At 61.5% G+C, this 13,721-nt stretch overlaps 1 protein-coding gene across 3 annotated transcripts in view; it reads right to left on the reverse strand.

The window, feature by feature from the left end:
* STK32C (serine/threonine kinase 32C) overlaps positions 1-13,721 on the reverse strand; it is a 98,253-nt gene that overhangs the window by 22,172 nt on the left and 62,360 nt on the right. For all 3 annotated transcript variants that reach the window (XM_040486850.1, XM_040486852.1, XM_040486851.1), the window contains one exon: positions 10,113-10,168. Coding sequence is in view for 2 of the 3 variants with exons in the window: in XM_040486852.1 (XP_040342786.1) it covers positions 10,113-10,168 (56 nt within the window). In the remaining variant the exon portion in view is untranslated. The remainder of the gene's footprint in view (positions 1-10,112; positions 10,169-13,721) is intronic.

Raw genomic sequence — 13,721 nt, forward strand, 5'->3', positions numbered from 1 at the left:
CTGACCCGGGGACCCACGTCCAGACCCCACGGCGGCTTCGCTGACCCCGGGACCCACGTCCAGACCCCACGGCGGGGCCACCCCTCGCCAGGGGAGAGCTGGGATCAGGATCTCCCGGGCGTGCCGACCTCTGCATGCCAGACTGCCCTGCGGAGCAGGATTTTGTCTGCCTTGTTCCCACATTTCCCAGCACCTGAAACGGGACTGGCACATAGGACATTTTGATAAACATGTGACGAAGGGTCCAGTGCCGTCCAGAGACGCTTCCTCTCCAGGCAGAAGGAGCAGGTGTGGCCAGGCTCCTGCCCCAGTGTCCTAGCAGGGTGCTCAGCGAGCCAGCCGCAGGCATGTCCTGGCCACACGGGGCCCCTCATCCACAGACAGGCCCTCGACCAGCTACCCGGGTACCGGGGGTGGGGGTCCACTTCCATTTTCTCATGTAATCCCCACAGCACCCTCGTCTTGAGGACGAGGAAGCAGAGTGCAGTCGGTCCCCACGAAGCCCCCATTCCAGCCTGCAAACACGGGGCCCAGCGTCCAGGCCAAACCCAATGGAAGACGTACAGCCACCTCGACGACTTTGTTTTGTGTCTGCATCAGACAGAATCAAATAAGCACCGGAAAGTGAGGGAGACTGATTCTCTCCTGAAGGACTCAGGAGTGAGCTGAGCACGTGCACGGCAGGCCGGGGCCATCTGCCTCTGGCTCCCTCCCCAGGGGCTTTATCAGCACGGTTCACCTCTCCTGGAGCTGACAAGCTTGTCCTAAAATTCATTTGGGAAAACAAGCAAAAATAGGCAGAAAAACATTAAAAAAATTTTTTTAAATTATTATTATTATTATTTATTTTTGAGAGAGATACAGACAGAATGTGAGTGGGTCAGGGGCAGAAAAAGAGGGAGACGCAGAATCCGAAGCAGGATCCAGGCTCCGAGCCGTCAGCACAGAGCCGACGCAGGGCTCGAACTCACAAGCTGTGAGATCATGATCTGAGCCGGAGTCGGACGCTCAACCGACTGAGCCCCCCAGGCGCCCCCAGAAAAAAACATTTAAAAGGAGAGCGAGGCAGTGACCACAGACACTAGAACCTCACCCATGAAAGTGTGTCCTGGGGCAGGACAGGTGTTCAGGCCAAAGGGAAGGAAGAGAGAAGCCAGAAACGGACCCGCCGCAGAAAGTCTTCGTGTAGCATAACGGCGGCATCTCAGATTTACGGGAAAGTGGACTTCTTAAAAAGCGATGTTGGAATAACCGAATCACTATTTAAAAAAAAGATACAATTGGATCCATTCATGACAAGCCACAAGCCAGAACAGATTCCAGACGCAGTTCTAAGACGATGCATGAGATGTAGGCGTGAGAAAAGAAAACACGGTGGGGGCAGGGACAACATTCCCAGGACACAAAACCCCTGGCAACAAGGAGAAAGGTCAATAAACAAGACCACATAAAAACAAAACATTTTACGTGGAAAAGACACATAAAACTGAAAGACAACACACGGGGAAAATATTTGCACTTGACATCAGAAACGAAGGGCCAACATCCCTGGTATACAATGAGCCTCTAAAAAAAAAAAAGACCATCAACTCGATAGAAACACAGGCAAAGGCCCGTCACTTGGCCTCCTAACACTTAAAGATGCACAACCTTGCTTATCATGAAGTGGATTGGAGGGTGGCAGACGCGTCCCGCCCACAAAGTCACCGCGCCAAGGAGCGCTGCTCCAGTAGCCGCTGGAGGAGGGGGGATCCCCTTCGTCCTGGAGCGCCATTCAGTGAAGGGGACAAAGGCCTTTAACCTGCACGAGCTGTTCCCTACAAACTTGGCTGACGGCAAGTTTGTTTTGTAAATAACTATGGCAGCTCATCAGAGAACAATCCCGCGGAAGGAGGGGGTAGCGGTGGTCATCGCTGGCCTCCACGCTCTGCCGGGGACCACGAGATGGGGGGTGCAGCGGGGTCGAACCTGACCCGCCCCGCAGGTGGAGACCACGACGGATGTGCACAAGGCAGGTGGGTAGCACGTCAGGGACCAGCACGCACGACGGCCTGGAGGCCCACAGAGGGACCACGGGGATACGGGGACACGGGGAGCGGGGCCACGGACTGCCCCGGACGGGCCTCGTGTGGATGGCGTTGCGCGTCATCGCGTGGGCCATCACCATCAAACCACGGAACATCTGTGAGACGTCGGGGAACCTGAACCTGATACGAGCGACTGGCGTGAAGCATCTCAGGCGTGGGAGGGGCCGTGGTCATGCTTGAGGAGAGTCTTCCCCTCTCGCAGACACACGCTGCGAATGCCGATAAGGGGAGACACTTTCCCGGGGTCACTTCCCGGAGTGTGGGCGGGAGGCGTGCAGCGGGCGGCACTGAAGCCGCGCGTCCACAGAGCTGGAAATGCCCGGCTGGTGCGGACCTGCTCTCCTCCTCCCCGTCTGTACCTGTGCTTGAAGTTTCCGATTTATTTTTTATTTTCTCAATGTTTTTTAAAATTTATTTTTGAGAGGGAGACAGAGCATGAGTGGGGGAGGGGCAGAGAGAGAGGGAGACACGGAATCCGAAGAGGGCTCCAGGCTCCGAGCTGTCAGCACCGAGCCCGACGTGGGGCTTGAAGCCACAGACTGCAAGATCATGACCTGAGCCGAAGTCGGACTCTCAACTGACTGAGCCCCCCCAGTCTCCCCATGTGCTTGACGTTTTTCAAAATTAAAAACTAAAAATTAGAAGATGTGAGGCCTGAGCAGGGGCCTCAGCAGTAGCACCGGGTGAACCCCAAGAGCTGCCTCCCCAAGAGGCAGAGCCCACAGGACGGGCAGGTTTGTGGTGGGGGGTGGGGGGAGCTCAGCATTGGCGCTGGGGAGGCCTGGGGGTTGGGATCCTGGGGACTGAGGGCTGAGTGCCTTGGGAACCTCGATTAGCCCACCTGAGGCGGCAAAGCCCACAGGTGGCCAGACACCCAGACTGGAAATGGACCCGGGGGGCTCCTGGGACAGCCTGGTTCCAGGGCGCCCACACCACCTCCTGCTCCTGAAGCACCCAGGCAGCCGCACCAGCCTAGTAAAGGAAGCTTCCTTCTCACTCAGGACACACGTGGGGGCGGCCGTCCCTGGCGGGCTGTGGGCTCACCCTCCGCCGTCCACCCACGTGGCCCGCCCCAGCCACTCCACCCAGAACCAGGTGCACCTCTCAGGCGTCAGTCCCCCAGCAGCTCCGCAGCCAGGATGATGACCACTCACACGCTGTCCGGGGACAAGAATGAGAAAGCAGGTGTGAGCCTCCTTCTCCAGAATCAGCCTCTAGGGAGATGGCTATTTTAAGGCACAAAATCGAAGCCTGGGTGACCCAGAGACCAACCCAGCAAGTTCACATTGTGCTCTGGCCCACTTCGAAGCCCGTGGTCTGTTCGATGCTGCTCCCAGGGGAACCTGCCACGCTGGGTCTCTTGGGTCCGAAGGTGCCGGTCCCTGCAGGTCCCGTCCTGGCCTTGCCCTCAGCCTGGGGGGCGTCCAGAGCCGACCCCTCCACCACGTGAGCTCCCTGTGGTCGGGAGAGGAAGGAGGCTGTGCTCTCGGCCCCTGCCCTCCCCGCTGCCCCTGTCCAGTTCCTTCTCGCTGGACACTGACCGCCCACGGCCCCTCCCACCAACGCACCTGGTTCTCTGACGGGCGCCTTGTGCCCCTCCCCCAACTCCTTAGGGCTTGGTCTGTTTGGTCCCCGGCATCCCTCTCCCCTCTCGAGTCACTGCCCTTTAGCCCCACCCCACCCAGCAGGGTCCCTTTTTGGGGGGCAGAATAGACAGACCCAGGTCAGCTAGGCAGCGTCCCTCATCGGGCTGGTGGCTCTGTGGCTAAACTCTTCCTATCAGGGCACCCCAGGTAATAGCTGCTCATAGGATCACTTATGAAATTTAAATCCGAACATGGGTTCTGCAGAGTGGAACCAAGACGGAAAGGCAGCCGTGCAGGAGGCCCAGGGCGCCGGGTAAGAGTTGTGAGCCGGTCCGGCACCCGGAGAAAGGCCAAGGCCAAGCCCCCCCACTAGTGTTCCAGGGCTCAGGGCCTGGGGCGTGAGCAACCTGGGCCTCACCAGCCCTGCCTGGGGCTCCGGGTCAGATGAGCCAGAACTCAGGGTCTCAGGGGTGACCCTCGTTGGAGCAGGCGTCAGCCTTTCCCTGCTTTTAACGCTGAACGATACTGCATGGACAGACCACTGTTTGTCCACTCGTCCACGGTGGACGCTCGGGTCCCTTCCACCTGTGGGCTCCTGTGAATTGTGCTGCTGTGAACACGGGGGTGCGGGTGTCTGAGACCCTGCTTTCAGTTCGTGAGGGGGCCCGCCCGGGAGTGGGATGCGTGGGCCGTATGGTCCCGTGGGATATTCTAACGGCAGGGTTTTCACTTCTTTCAAGGTCTCTTCTGTTCATTGGCCTATTCAAGGTTTCAACTTCTTCTACCACCAACGTGGACAATTTTCTATTTGCTTGCCTTCATTTGGATTTTGATTTTGGCAGGTGTGTACGTGTGTGTGTGCGTGTGTGTGTGCGTGTGCGTGTGTGCGCTGGCTCCCTGTGGGATGGGATGAGGCCCCTCACTGTCCAGGGTCATTTGTGTGGCCAAGAGGGTGGAACTTTGGGGGGAGAACCAGGGTGCGGGGACGTGCGTCCCAAGGTGACCAGCGCCAGGCCGCCAGCTGCGGGCTCCTGCCCACACTGCCGGCCGCGGCCCGCCTGCCTCCGGCCAAGCTTCCCGAGGTTCCCTGAGCGACCTGCGTGGCGGGGTCACCGTCAAGCATGTGACGGGAACAAGAGCGTGGTTTCTAAGATCCAGAGTCCAGACCTGGTGCCTGGACGTCTCAGGATGTGACCGGGTCCAGGAGCGGCAGGAACGTGACTCCTTGGAGCTCTGGCCACTGCCGCTCTCTCCCCGAAGCGCTTCTGCCATTACGGATAGCGAAGCCCCCAGAGGGGCTCCTCCCGGGTCAACTGGAGATCCTGTAGCTCTGGGTGGCTGGTCACTCGCGTTGTCTCAGGTGCTGCCAGGGCAGTCCTGGGACGTCCCCACAAACAGGGTCATGAGCTTCAGGACTGGTCTTTCCTCCCAGCCCACCTCATCTCCAGAGACCATATGAGGAGCTGGGGTCACAGGGGGGTCAGAAGGTTCCTGAATTAGTGGGGTCTGTGGCCAAGGTACATTGTGCCCTATCTTAGTTGTTTCCCCATAAACTGGAGAAATACGAGACACGCTACTCCGGCCACATCACGTGAGGCTCCGCCCACGTCATGTGAGGCTGGCCAGTGCTTTCCTCCCTCCACGAGTAACAGCCCAGCCAGAGCCCTCCCACAAGAGCTGGACCCCGGGGGGAAGGGGACAGTGTCCCCAGGCCAGATTTCACAGCAAGTGCCCTAACTCAGAACCCACGGCCTCCTGACGGGTCTGGGCTGGGTGGTGGGCAGAAGGCGGCCAGGCCCACCCACCTGAAAATCGACAGCAGTAGGCACTCCCAGAGGCCTCTGTGTGAGCTCCAGCCCAGCCTTTCTGTAAGTTCAGAGAGGACGACGGTGCCCCGGGGTGCGGGACACGCAGGGCTGCGGGCAGGAGGAGGCCCGGCCAGTGAAGGGCAGAAATCCGCCCTGAGACAAAACCAGGCCAGGGGGCCAAAAGGGGCTGGGGTACAGGACAAGGGCTGGGACACTCCCGCTCAAATACCACATCGTGACCACTGCAAAGAACGCACCCAGGTCAGGGGACTCTGCACTCACAAAGGGACACCCCATGCCCAGGAGACAGGACTTTGCTTCCTATAAAGGGCTGTGCCCGTCTGTTGCCTCAACCTTTGCTTCCTGACGATCCAGCGGCCTGACCAGGTGCACACTTCAAGGAGGCTCTGTAGCCCATCGTGAGTGGGGACCCAGCCTCTGCGCCAGAGACAGCATCACCGGGAGCCCAGACCTTCCAGCATGGAGGACATTGAGTCCCAAATGCCCCTGGTTCAGTCAGGAGTGGGAGTACAGGTTGGCCAAGCCAGATCCCCCCACTCCACACCCCCCACTCCGGCTGGGTACATCAGCCGCAGCCAGTGACCGTCCAAGTCCTCGGCCACAGCAGCCAAGGGAGGGCAGTCAGAGGGCAGCAGAAGCCGTAGGGGAACAGGGGTAGGAGGGTGACAGGGTCTCCACTTTCCAATACGCTGGAAAAAAACTTAGAAAATAAAATCTATTCACAATAACAAAAAGAGACGATGTGCACAACAGCTCAACATATGATAACTACAAGAATGATATATAATAAACAGTAAAACGTGAGGGATTAATATGAAAATATATGACAACATTTGAACAAAAAAATACTAGATCTCTAGCTAGGTAACATATCAATCTTCTCTTAATCTTTACATGTAATTCCTACCCAGATTTCATGTTTATTTCGATCATGACAAAACTTAGGTAAAAGTTCAGTTGGAAACATACGTGAGGACAGCAGGCATCGTGTAAGAGCAGGGGGGCGGGAGGGGGACGACTTATTAGGAGTAGGGGGTAGGAAGCCAGTACAGACCCTGGGGTCCCCAGGGAGGGATGGACAGGGCGGCCCGCCAGTGGCCCAGGGGCAGTGAGGCCAGGTGCAAGGTTAAATTTCTGATGGAGTAAACAAGTCTTTTCCAACCCTGAGTGTTTGCTTTGTTCTGACTAAACACAGTAATAGAGGTCTTAAAGCAAGGGCGCAGGGCTGACTCGAGCGCCTCAGGGGCAGAAAGCTGAGGGGAGGGGGGCAGGGAGGAGGAGGCTAGGGGCGGGGGGGGGGGGGGGCTGTGGCACTCGGGAGCGGGGCGGGGACAGGCTAGGGGCGGGGAGAGAGCAGACTGGGGGCGGGCAGGAGGCGACAGGGGGCGGGGAAGGGGCAGGGAGGGCGCGGGAGGGGCGGTCCAGGACAGCCTGGGTAAGGGAGGGGGCCGGAGGGGGCCGGAAGGAGAAGCAGGGGGAGGCTGGGGAGGGGAGGGGACAGGCTGGGGGCGGGGAAGGGGCAGGGAGGGTTCGGGAGGGGCAGTCCAGGGAGGCCTGGGTCAGGGAGGGGGCCGGAGGGAGCTGGAAGGAGAAGCAGCGGGAGGCTGGGGCGGGGAGGGGGCGGGGAGGGGGCGGGAAGGGGTGCACCTCACCGACCCCCACCACATCCACCCCGAAAAGGCGGTGTGCCAGGCCCTCGAGTGTCATGGCCGCAGGGAAAGGGCAGCTGGGGAGGCAGGGCCGCCCCTTGCCCCGGGGAGGGGTGGGGCGCAGCCCCGCAGAGGGTTTGGGGTGGTTTGGGGAGGAGCACAGAAGGGTCCCCACCCAGCAGCCCGGCCGGGACGCGCGGACGTGACACGAGGCCCCAGGGGTCACAGAGCCTCGCAGTTCCGTGCTCGCAGCCACTGTGGGCACCACTCTGCCCCCCTCGACCCGGCCCGCTCACGTGACCGCCAGGGCCAATCAAAGTGCCCCAGCACCCCCGCGTGATTGGTGCCGGGCCGCAGCACAGGGCCGCACCCAGCCAATCGGAGGGCTGCCTGGTGAGAGCGGCGCGGACGGCTCCCCGGGCCCTTCTTCTCCCACCTGACCGTCCCCCTGTGGGGCTCACTTGGACTAAGGCTCACTTGCCACCGGAGGCCCCGGGCACCGGCAGACAGCGCCTGCCAATGGCTGTCACACTCGTCCCCGCGGAGGCGCGCACCTGCTCCACCTGCTCACCTGAGCTGTCACCTGTCCCGGAGCGAGGCACGCAGCTGGGTTCACACCCGCTTGGGCGCGCCGGTCCCCCGGCCCCCAGCCCAGGCACGGGCAACGCGCGAGGTCCGCGGCAGCGGCCGCCCTCCCGGCCTCCTGCACTGGGGACGCTCCCAGGCTCCTCGCCTGGTCAGAAGAGCCGGGACAAGGCTCCTCGACCCACGAGCCGGGGGTTCTCGGCATCCAGACGGTGGACTCGCACCACCTGCTCCCACGCTCCCCGGGACGTGATTTCTCCAAGAATCGGGAACTTGGGAGGGAAAGGGGAGGTGGTGGTTAATAGGGGCAGAGTTTCGGTTTTACTAGAGGAAAAGAGTCGAGGCGACGGAGGTGGACGGAGGGGTTTCTCGCACAGCAGTGTGAACCCGCTCCATGGCCCTGAGCCGCACACTTACAAATGGTTACAATGGTACGTTTCCTGTTATGTGTAATTTATCACACATACACACACACACACACACACACACACACAAACTGGGAAAAAACAGAAACGAAAACAATAAGCAGTCTTTGTACCCAAGGACCAGGTACAGCAAGCTTGGATAATCCATTTTCCGGAGCTATTGTGCCCCAGGGCGGGGCAGCCACAAGGTAACCGCTCACACCAAACGCACCAACCGCTTTGCCCCCATTCACTGAGGGGCATGCGTGAGCTCCGAGTGTTTACACCCACTCGACCAAGAGTGGCTTTCAGAGTCATTCTTACAAGGCCAGTCTTGACTGTGGTGTCCACGTGGGGCTGAGTCCATGCAGACATCTGAAATAAGGCCGCGCACAGAGAGGCACATTGGGCCAAGCCACACACACGTGGAGCCGGTTGTGGCGAGCCTCCAAATCCTCATTCCTTCTCCAGTGGGGTCACTGCCCTAGCCCCCGAGAACAGCCGGAAGGACCAAAGCCCAGGTCTGCCCACAGTCCGGAAACCCGTCCAGCACACGGCACCCCACAGCTGCAACCTCGTCAGGGAGCAGGAAGGAGTCCTCCCACTACACGGCAGCTTCTAAGGGTAAAGTCTCAGCAGGACCCTGTGGCTCCCTTCCCTCCCCACCTCACCACCCCGCAGAGCTCTGTTTCCGGGACCCTGTGGCCAGCTGGCTTTTAAAGCCAAGAACTGGTCAGAGAGCCAGAACCCTGGGGTTCTGCAGACGCTGTGGGGGGTGGTGCTGCTCAGCGGCGTATGAGGGGGATGGTAGGGATGGGGAGTGGGGGGACAGTGAAGTGGCCGCCCCAGGTCGGTCCCCAACACGGCTCCTCAGTCCGTTTCCAAATGTCTGCGTGACTTCCATGTCTCCCCATAGAAGCCAGTCTTGAATCCTGGTCGGGGTTGGTGCCCTCTAATGTCTAACCCTAACCCTAAGCCCCACCTTGTCTGCCCCTCAACCTTCCCCACGCTCTCTGTGGCTCGAGGGGGCAGAATTTACACTCAGTTGGGAGAAGCAGGGAGGGCACAGGTCAGCCTGACCAGCAGATGTTAAAAATACTCTCTCCGTAAGGAAAGAGTGCTTGAGTGAACTCCTGCAAAGGAGCTAACTGCTCCGGTTTATGACTTGCCCAGGCCTTGGGCAGCCTGGGCCACAGCACCCACACAGCTGTGCGGAGAGGGGGCCAAAGGCCTCATCTGCCAAGCCTCCTGATCTGCCGAAAAGAAACTATCCGTTCAGAAGTGACCCATTTAGACAGACCCATCAAGGCAGAGTCCCGAGAGCTAATTTTAACCCTCCCGGAGCGCTCGTTAAGCCTCTTTGAGTTATAATTACCCCCAATCTCTAGACAGTAGGAGGCAGCAATCAGGAAGTTAGATGTGGCCAGAGGGAACTGGAGACGGTCTCCGCACAGGCCTATTCCGAGGAGCCAGTGGCACGGCTGTTCTGGGTGAGACCCGTGCTCCCCTGCACCCCAGTCCTGCCGTCTGCTCCCCTGGAGAAGCTGCCTGGCCTCTGGGCTCCAACTGCAACAACGGTGTCCGAGTGTCCCAGCGGCTCCCGGACACTGGACATCTGCCGCCACCCCCTCCCCACAGCAGGGGCTTCTAGGACACTTCCCTTTGAGGCCGCGAGCGGGCCCATTTCTAAGGAAAGCCGCCCCATTGGAGAGCAGGGGTCAGGGTCTCGGCCCCGCGGAGCCGAGAGCTGTGTCGTCTGCACCCTCAGCTCCCGGCTGACTTACAAGCCCCCCAAAGACCTGGACTAAAGACCCTAGTGCTCCTGAGTGAGGCTCCCTAGTGCCCCTGACACCCCCCACGTCGCCAGCTTGTCCACAAGGCCCACCGACAGGCACAGCTGGGGCTGGCCTCTCCAGAGCCGGCGGGCGGAGGGGTTGGTCCCGTCATGGCCTCCTTGCTGGGTCCGCCTTACCTTGCCGAAGCTGCCCTTTCCGATGGCCCGAAGGATCTGGAAGTGGTCGAAGTTCACTGCAGAAAAAACAGAGGGATGCCGAGTCAGGTGGCAGAAAGACCCGTGCCCTCCACACGCCTGGGGCTGGAGCAGCCCCCCGAGGCCACCCCCCCACCACTGCAGGGAGCCCCCTGCGGCCCCCCAGTGACACACTTCACCCTGGAAGTGGGCCTGGGTGATGGCTGAAGGCGGAAGTCAGGCTCCTGTGCAAAGCAGGGAGCGCCTGGGCCAGGGCAGAGAGGTGGGTCCCAGGGGCCATGCTGTCCCTTGTTCTGGGCTCCTTGCGGGGTCAGGCCAGGCCACCACACCCACGGACCCACAGCTGGGATGGGGCGTGAACAGAGCCGATGGTGCCCAGAACGGCCCTTCTTCGGTCCCAGGCACCCAGACACCCCCTCCTGAAAGCTGCACCCGACACATGAAGCCTTGCAAGCAGGGTCCCAGGGGCCCCAGGTGCCCAGAGCCTTGGAAGCAGGCCCCCCACCCTCCTGCCACACCTCCTGGGGGTGGTCGCCTGTGGGTTCGCTGAATGAGCCAAAGGGGAGCCTGCCACAGTCCCAGGGTGAATAACAGGGACTTTCCGAAGGGCGGTCCCCGGGCCTGTGGGGACCACGGGTGAACCACCCAGATCCTGGTTTCTATCAACTTTGTCCAGACATGAACCCCTCCCAGAGAAAGGGGTCATTAGAAATCGCAGCCTTGTTAACTGTCACAACTCTCAGGAAAGATGCTCCCCGCCAGGCACACACAGTGCCCCGGGGAGCGTTAATCTGTGAGTGAGAGCAGTTTGGAATCGCCAGTCCGGGGCTCCCGCTTCTGCTCTCAACCTGATGCCGCGTTTCCTTCCCTCTTGCATTTCTGGGCTCCAGGCAGCCCCAGCCAGCCTTGCTTTCCACACCTGCCCCTTCCCCGTCCTGGCTGGGGCTCCCCCAGCTGACTCTCAGGCCACCAGCTGGGCCCCACCGGTGCCCCAGGTCTGTGCCCCCCAAGTTCTGTTCCCCAGGTCTACGTCCCCAAGTCTGTGCCCCCCTAGGTCTGCACCTCCAAGTCCATGCCCCCCATGCCTGTGCACCGGGCTAACCTGGCTCCATGTGCCCCCAACACCCGTCAGAAACTCGGGGTCTCCGGACGCCCACGAGCCCTGCGGCCTGGGCCGCCCCTACAGGGAGCGGCAGAAAAGGGCCGTGGCATGCCCACCCCGAGAGCGAGAACGGCACATTGAGCCTGCGGAGGGCATCTGCCGTACAAGGCCCAGCACGTGGCGCTGGGAGGTCCAGCCCAGCGAGCCCCGGAGGAGAAGTTAGGGTTCGGCCGGCACGGTGCTGGGCCCCGAGTAGGGGCACCACCGGGCCAAGGGTTAGCAAGGGGGCTCAGCCAGCACAATCCCCGGTTTTAGAGAAACCACAAATCCTGGACTTCAGGTCCTTCCAGGAGAGGAACAGAACGGGAAAACAGGAACCAAGGTGTATGAAACCACGGGTCAGGAGCACAAGGGAACCCACACCATGCTTCTCCCTGCACTTTTATGCCCTGGAAAGCTAGGTTATCATGGTGGGCTTCCTGGATGGAGAGGCCGCGGGGAAGAGGCGCTCAGAGGTCTGGGGGGCATGGAAGCAGAGAGTGCGAGCACCGTGGGGAGCTGTGGCCTGGCTCCACACTGGCTAGCCCCGTGGCCTTCCCTGGGCCCGCTTCCGGGACAGGGAAGGGGGGACGTGTAACCCAGTGCACGGCACCCTGTGGTTTTGAGCACTTCCTAAGACCCCAGGGTTGTGGGGCGCACGACGGGATTCCCAGACAGCAGGCAGGGGCACTGAGCCGGCCACGTGGAAGCTTCACAGGGGAGACACAGGCGGGACGGGAACCCCAGCCGTAGCTGCTGGACAGGCGAGGCCGGCGAGCCAGGAGGGGTCCCCGGGCAGGCCCAGGGCTGGGCAGGGCGGGCATCCCATCGGGGCCAGCAGCCGTGAGCGAGGCCGTCCCACAGGGCGGTAGTTCTGCCCACAGTGACCCTGCTCAGAGGAGCAGCCGGCCCGGACCCCACCAGGGGAGCCTCAAGCCCCACTGGGCAGCCAGAGTCACTCTGTCCTCTGCTAAGTGGAGGTTCCTCGGGTCACCCCTCGGGCCAGCTGCTCCGCCCCAGCGCCCAGGCCCCCGTCACTGCACCCAGCGGCTCACATGTGCTCCGGAGACCCTCCAGGTGGGACCGAGAACCAGCTGCTGCTCTGGGTCCCTTCCCCCACGTGGGCTCTGGATCCACTCTGGGCAGGACCGGGACCTCCCCTAACTGCCCCCGCCCAGCCCCCGCCCAGCATCCTGCCGCCGTCAGCCCCACTCTGGCTCCTAAAGGAGGTGCTGACTTTTGTTCGGACATCCAGAGGCAGGGTGAAGAGGAGATCCACCACCAGGGTTTGTCCGAGTAGCGGTGGACGGACGTGGCGGAGCGTGCCGTGTTGCATCAGGTGGATGCGCAGAAGCCCACACGGCATATACACCACCATGCAGAAGTCCACAGCGTTCAGGAAGAGTCCGTGTCGATAAAGTGTGAAGTTCCCCCAAACACTGAACCCAGCGGGTCTCACCAACAGGAGGAAAGGGCCGGGGCCCCCAGGAGCCCGCCACCCCCCAGAGTCGCGAGGAACACAGCAGGAGGGCGTGGGGGATGGGGCCCCACGCAGGGGGGTGGGCTCGGTCCATGTTTGCTCAACCCAGAGAGGGGCTGCAGCCACCAGGCAAATAAATGGAGCCCAGAGTAAGGCTGGTTCTCACCCTGGGTGGGGGCAATGCGGTGTCCCAGGAAGGCGCAAGCCCAGTGGCCTCCAGCCCCGCCTGTCTGCCCCCCCCCCCCCCCCCCCCCGCCCCCGACGGGCCCCACCACTGGGTGCAAAGCCTCGGGCCCAGCTCCTTGTGGGGTTGAGCCCAAGCCCTGGAGGCCACGCTGCTGTCCCGCATGCAAACCTTCTGCTCCCCACAGACACAGGTCACCATCCCGGTCCCTGGGAGTCTCTACCCTCTCGTCCCCTGGGCACACCTGCAGCCCCAGAGGGCCCTGCTCTCCTGCACCTGGCACCGGGGGCCCTCGGGCACCCCCATCTTGCAGGGGACACTCTGCTTCTCTTAGGCCATTTGGGGCTGGGCCTTGGCGTCGTCCGAGTGCGGGCTCCGGCCACAGATCTGCTCAGGAGGCTGGGCCCCGCTGAGAGAGCCAAGGTCAGAGGCTGCTGCAGGAACCACAGGCCAGGTCTGTCCTGGGCCCTGGGAGAAGGCAGGGAGGGGCCCTCCCAGGCTGGACACTATCGTGGGCGACAGACTCCAAGCCAGCAGACAAATACGGCCCCTGGTGCCTGGGAGAAAAATAAAGCAGGAAGAGGGGTGGGTGGGACTGCTACCTTTTCCAAGGTCACTGGGGAGACATTTGGGCCCAGAGACGAGGTCGTGAGCCAGGAGTACATGGAGTATGATTGACCGAGGCCAGTTTGCTGCACCTCACATGTGATTTCTGTGGTTGTGTGACGCTGTCGGCACACCTGGGGGGGGGGGGGGGGGGGGGGGGGGGGGGGGGGGGGGGGGGGG

Source organism: Herpailurus yagouaroundi, unplaced genomic scaffold, assembly GCF_014898765.1.
Source record: "Herpailurus yagouaroundi ecotype Mexico unplaced genomic scaffold, PumYag 163, whole genome shotgun sequence".
Taxonomy (NCBI): Eukaryota; Metazoa; Chordata; class Mammalia; order Carnivora; family Felidae; genus Herpailurus; species Herpailurus yagouaroundi.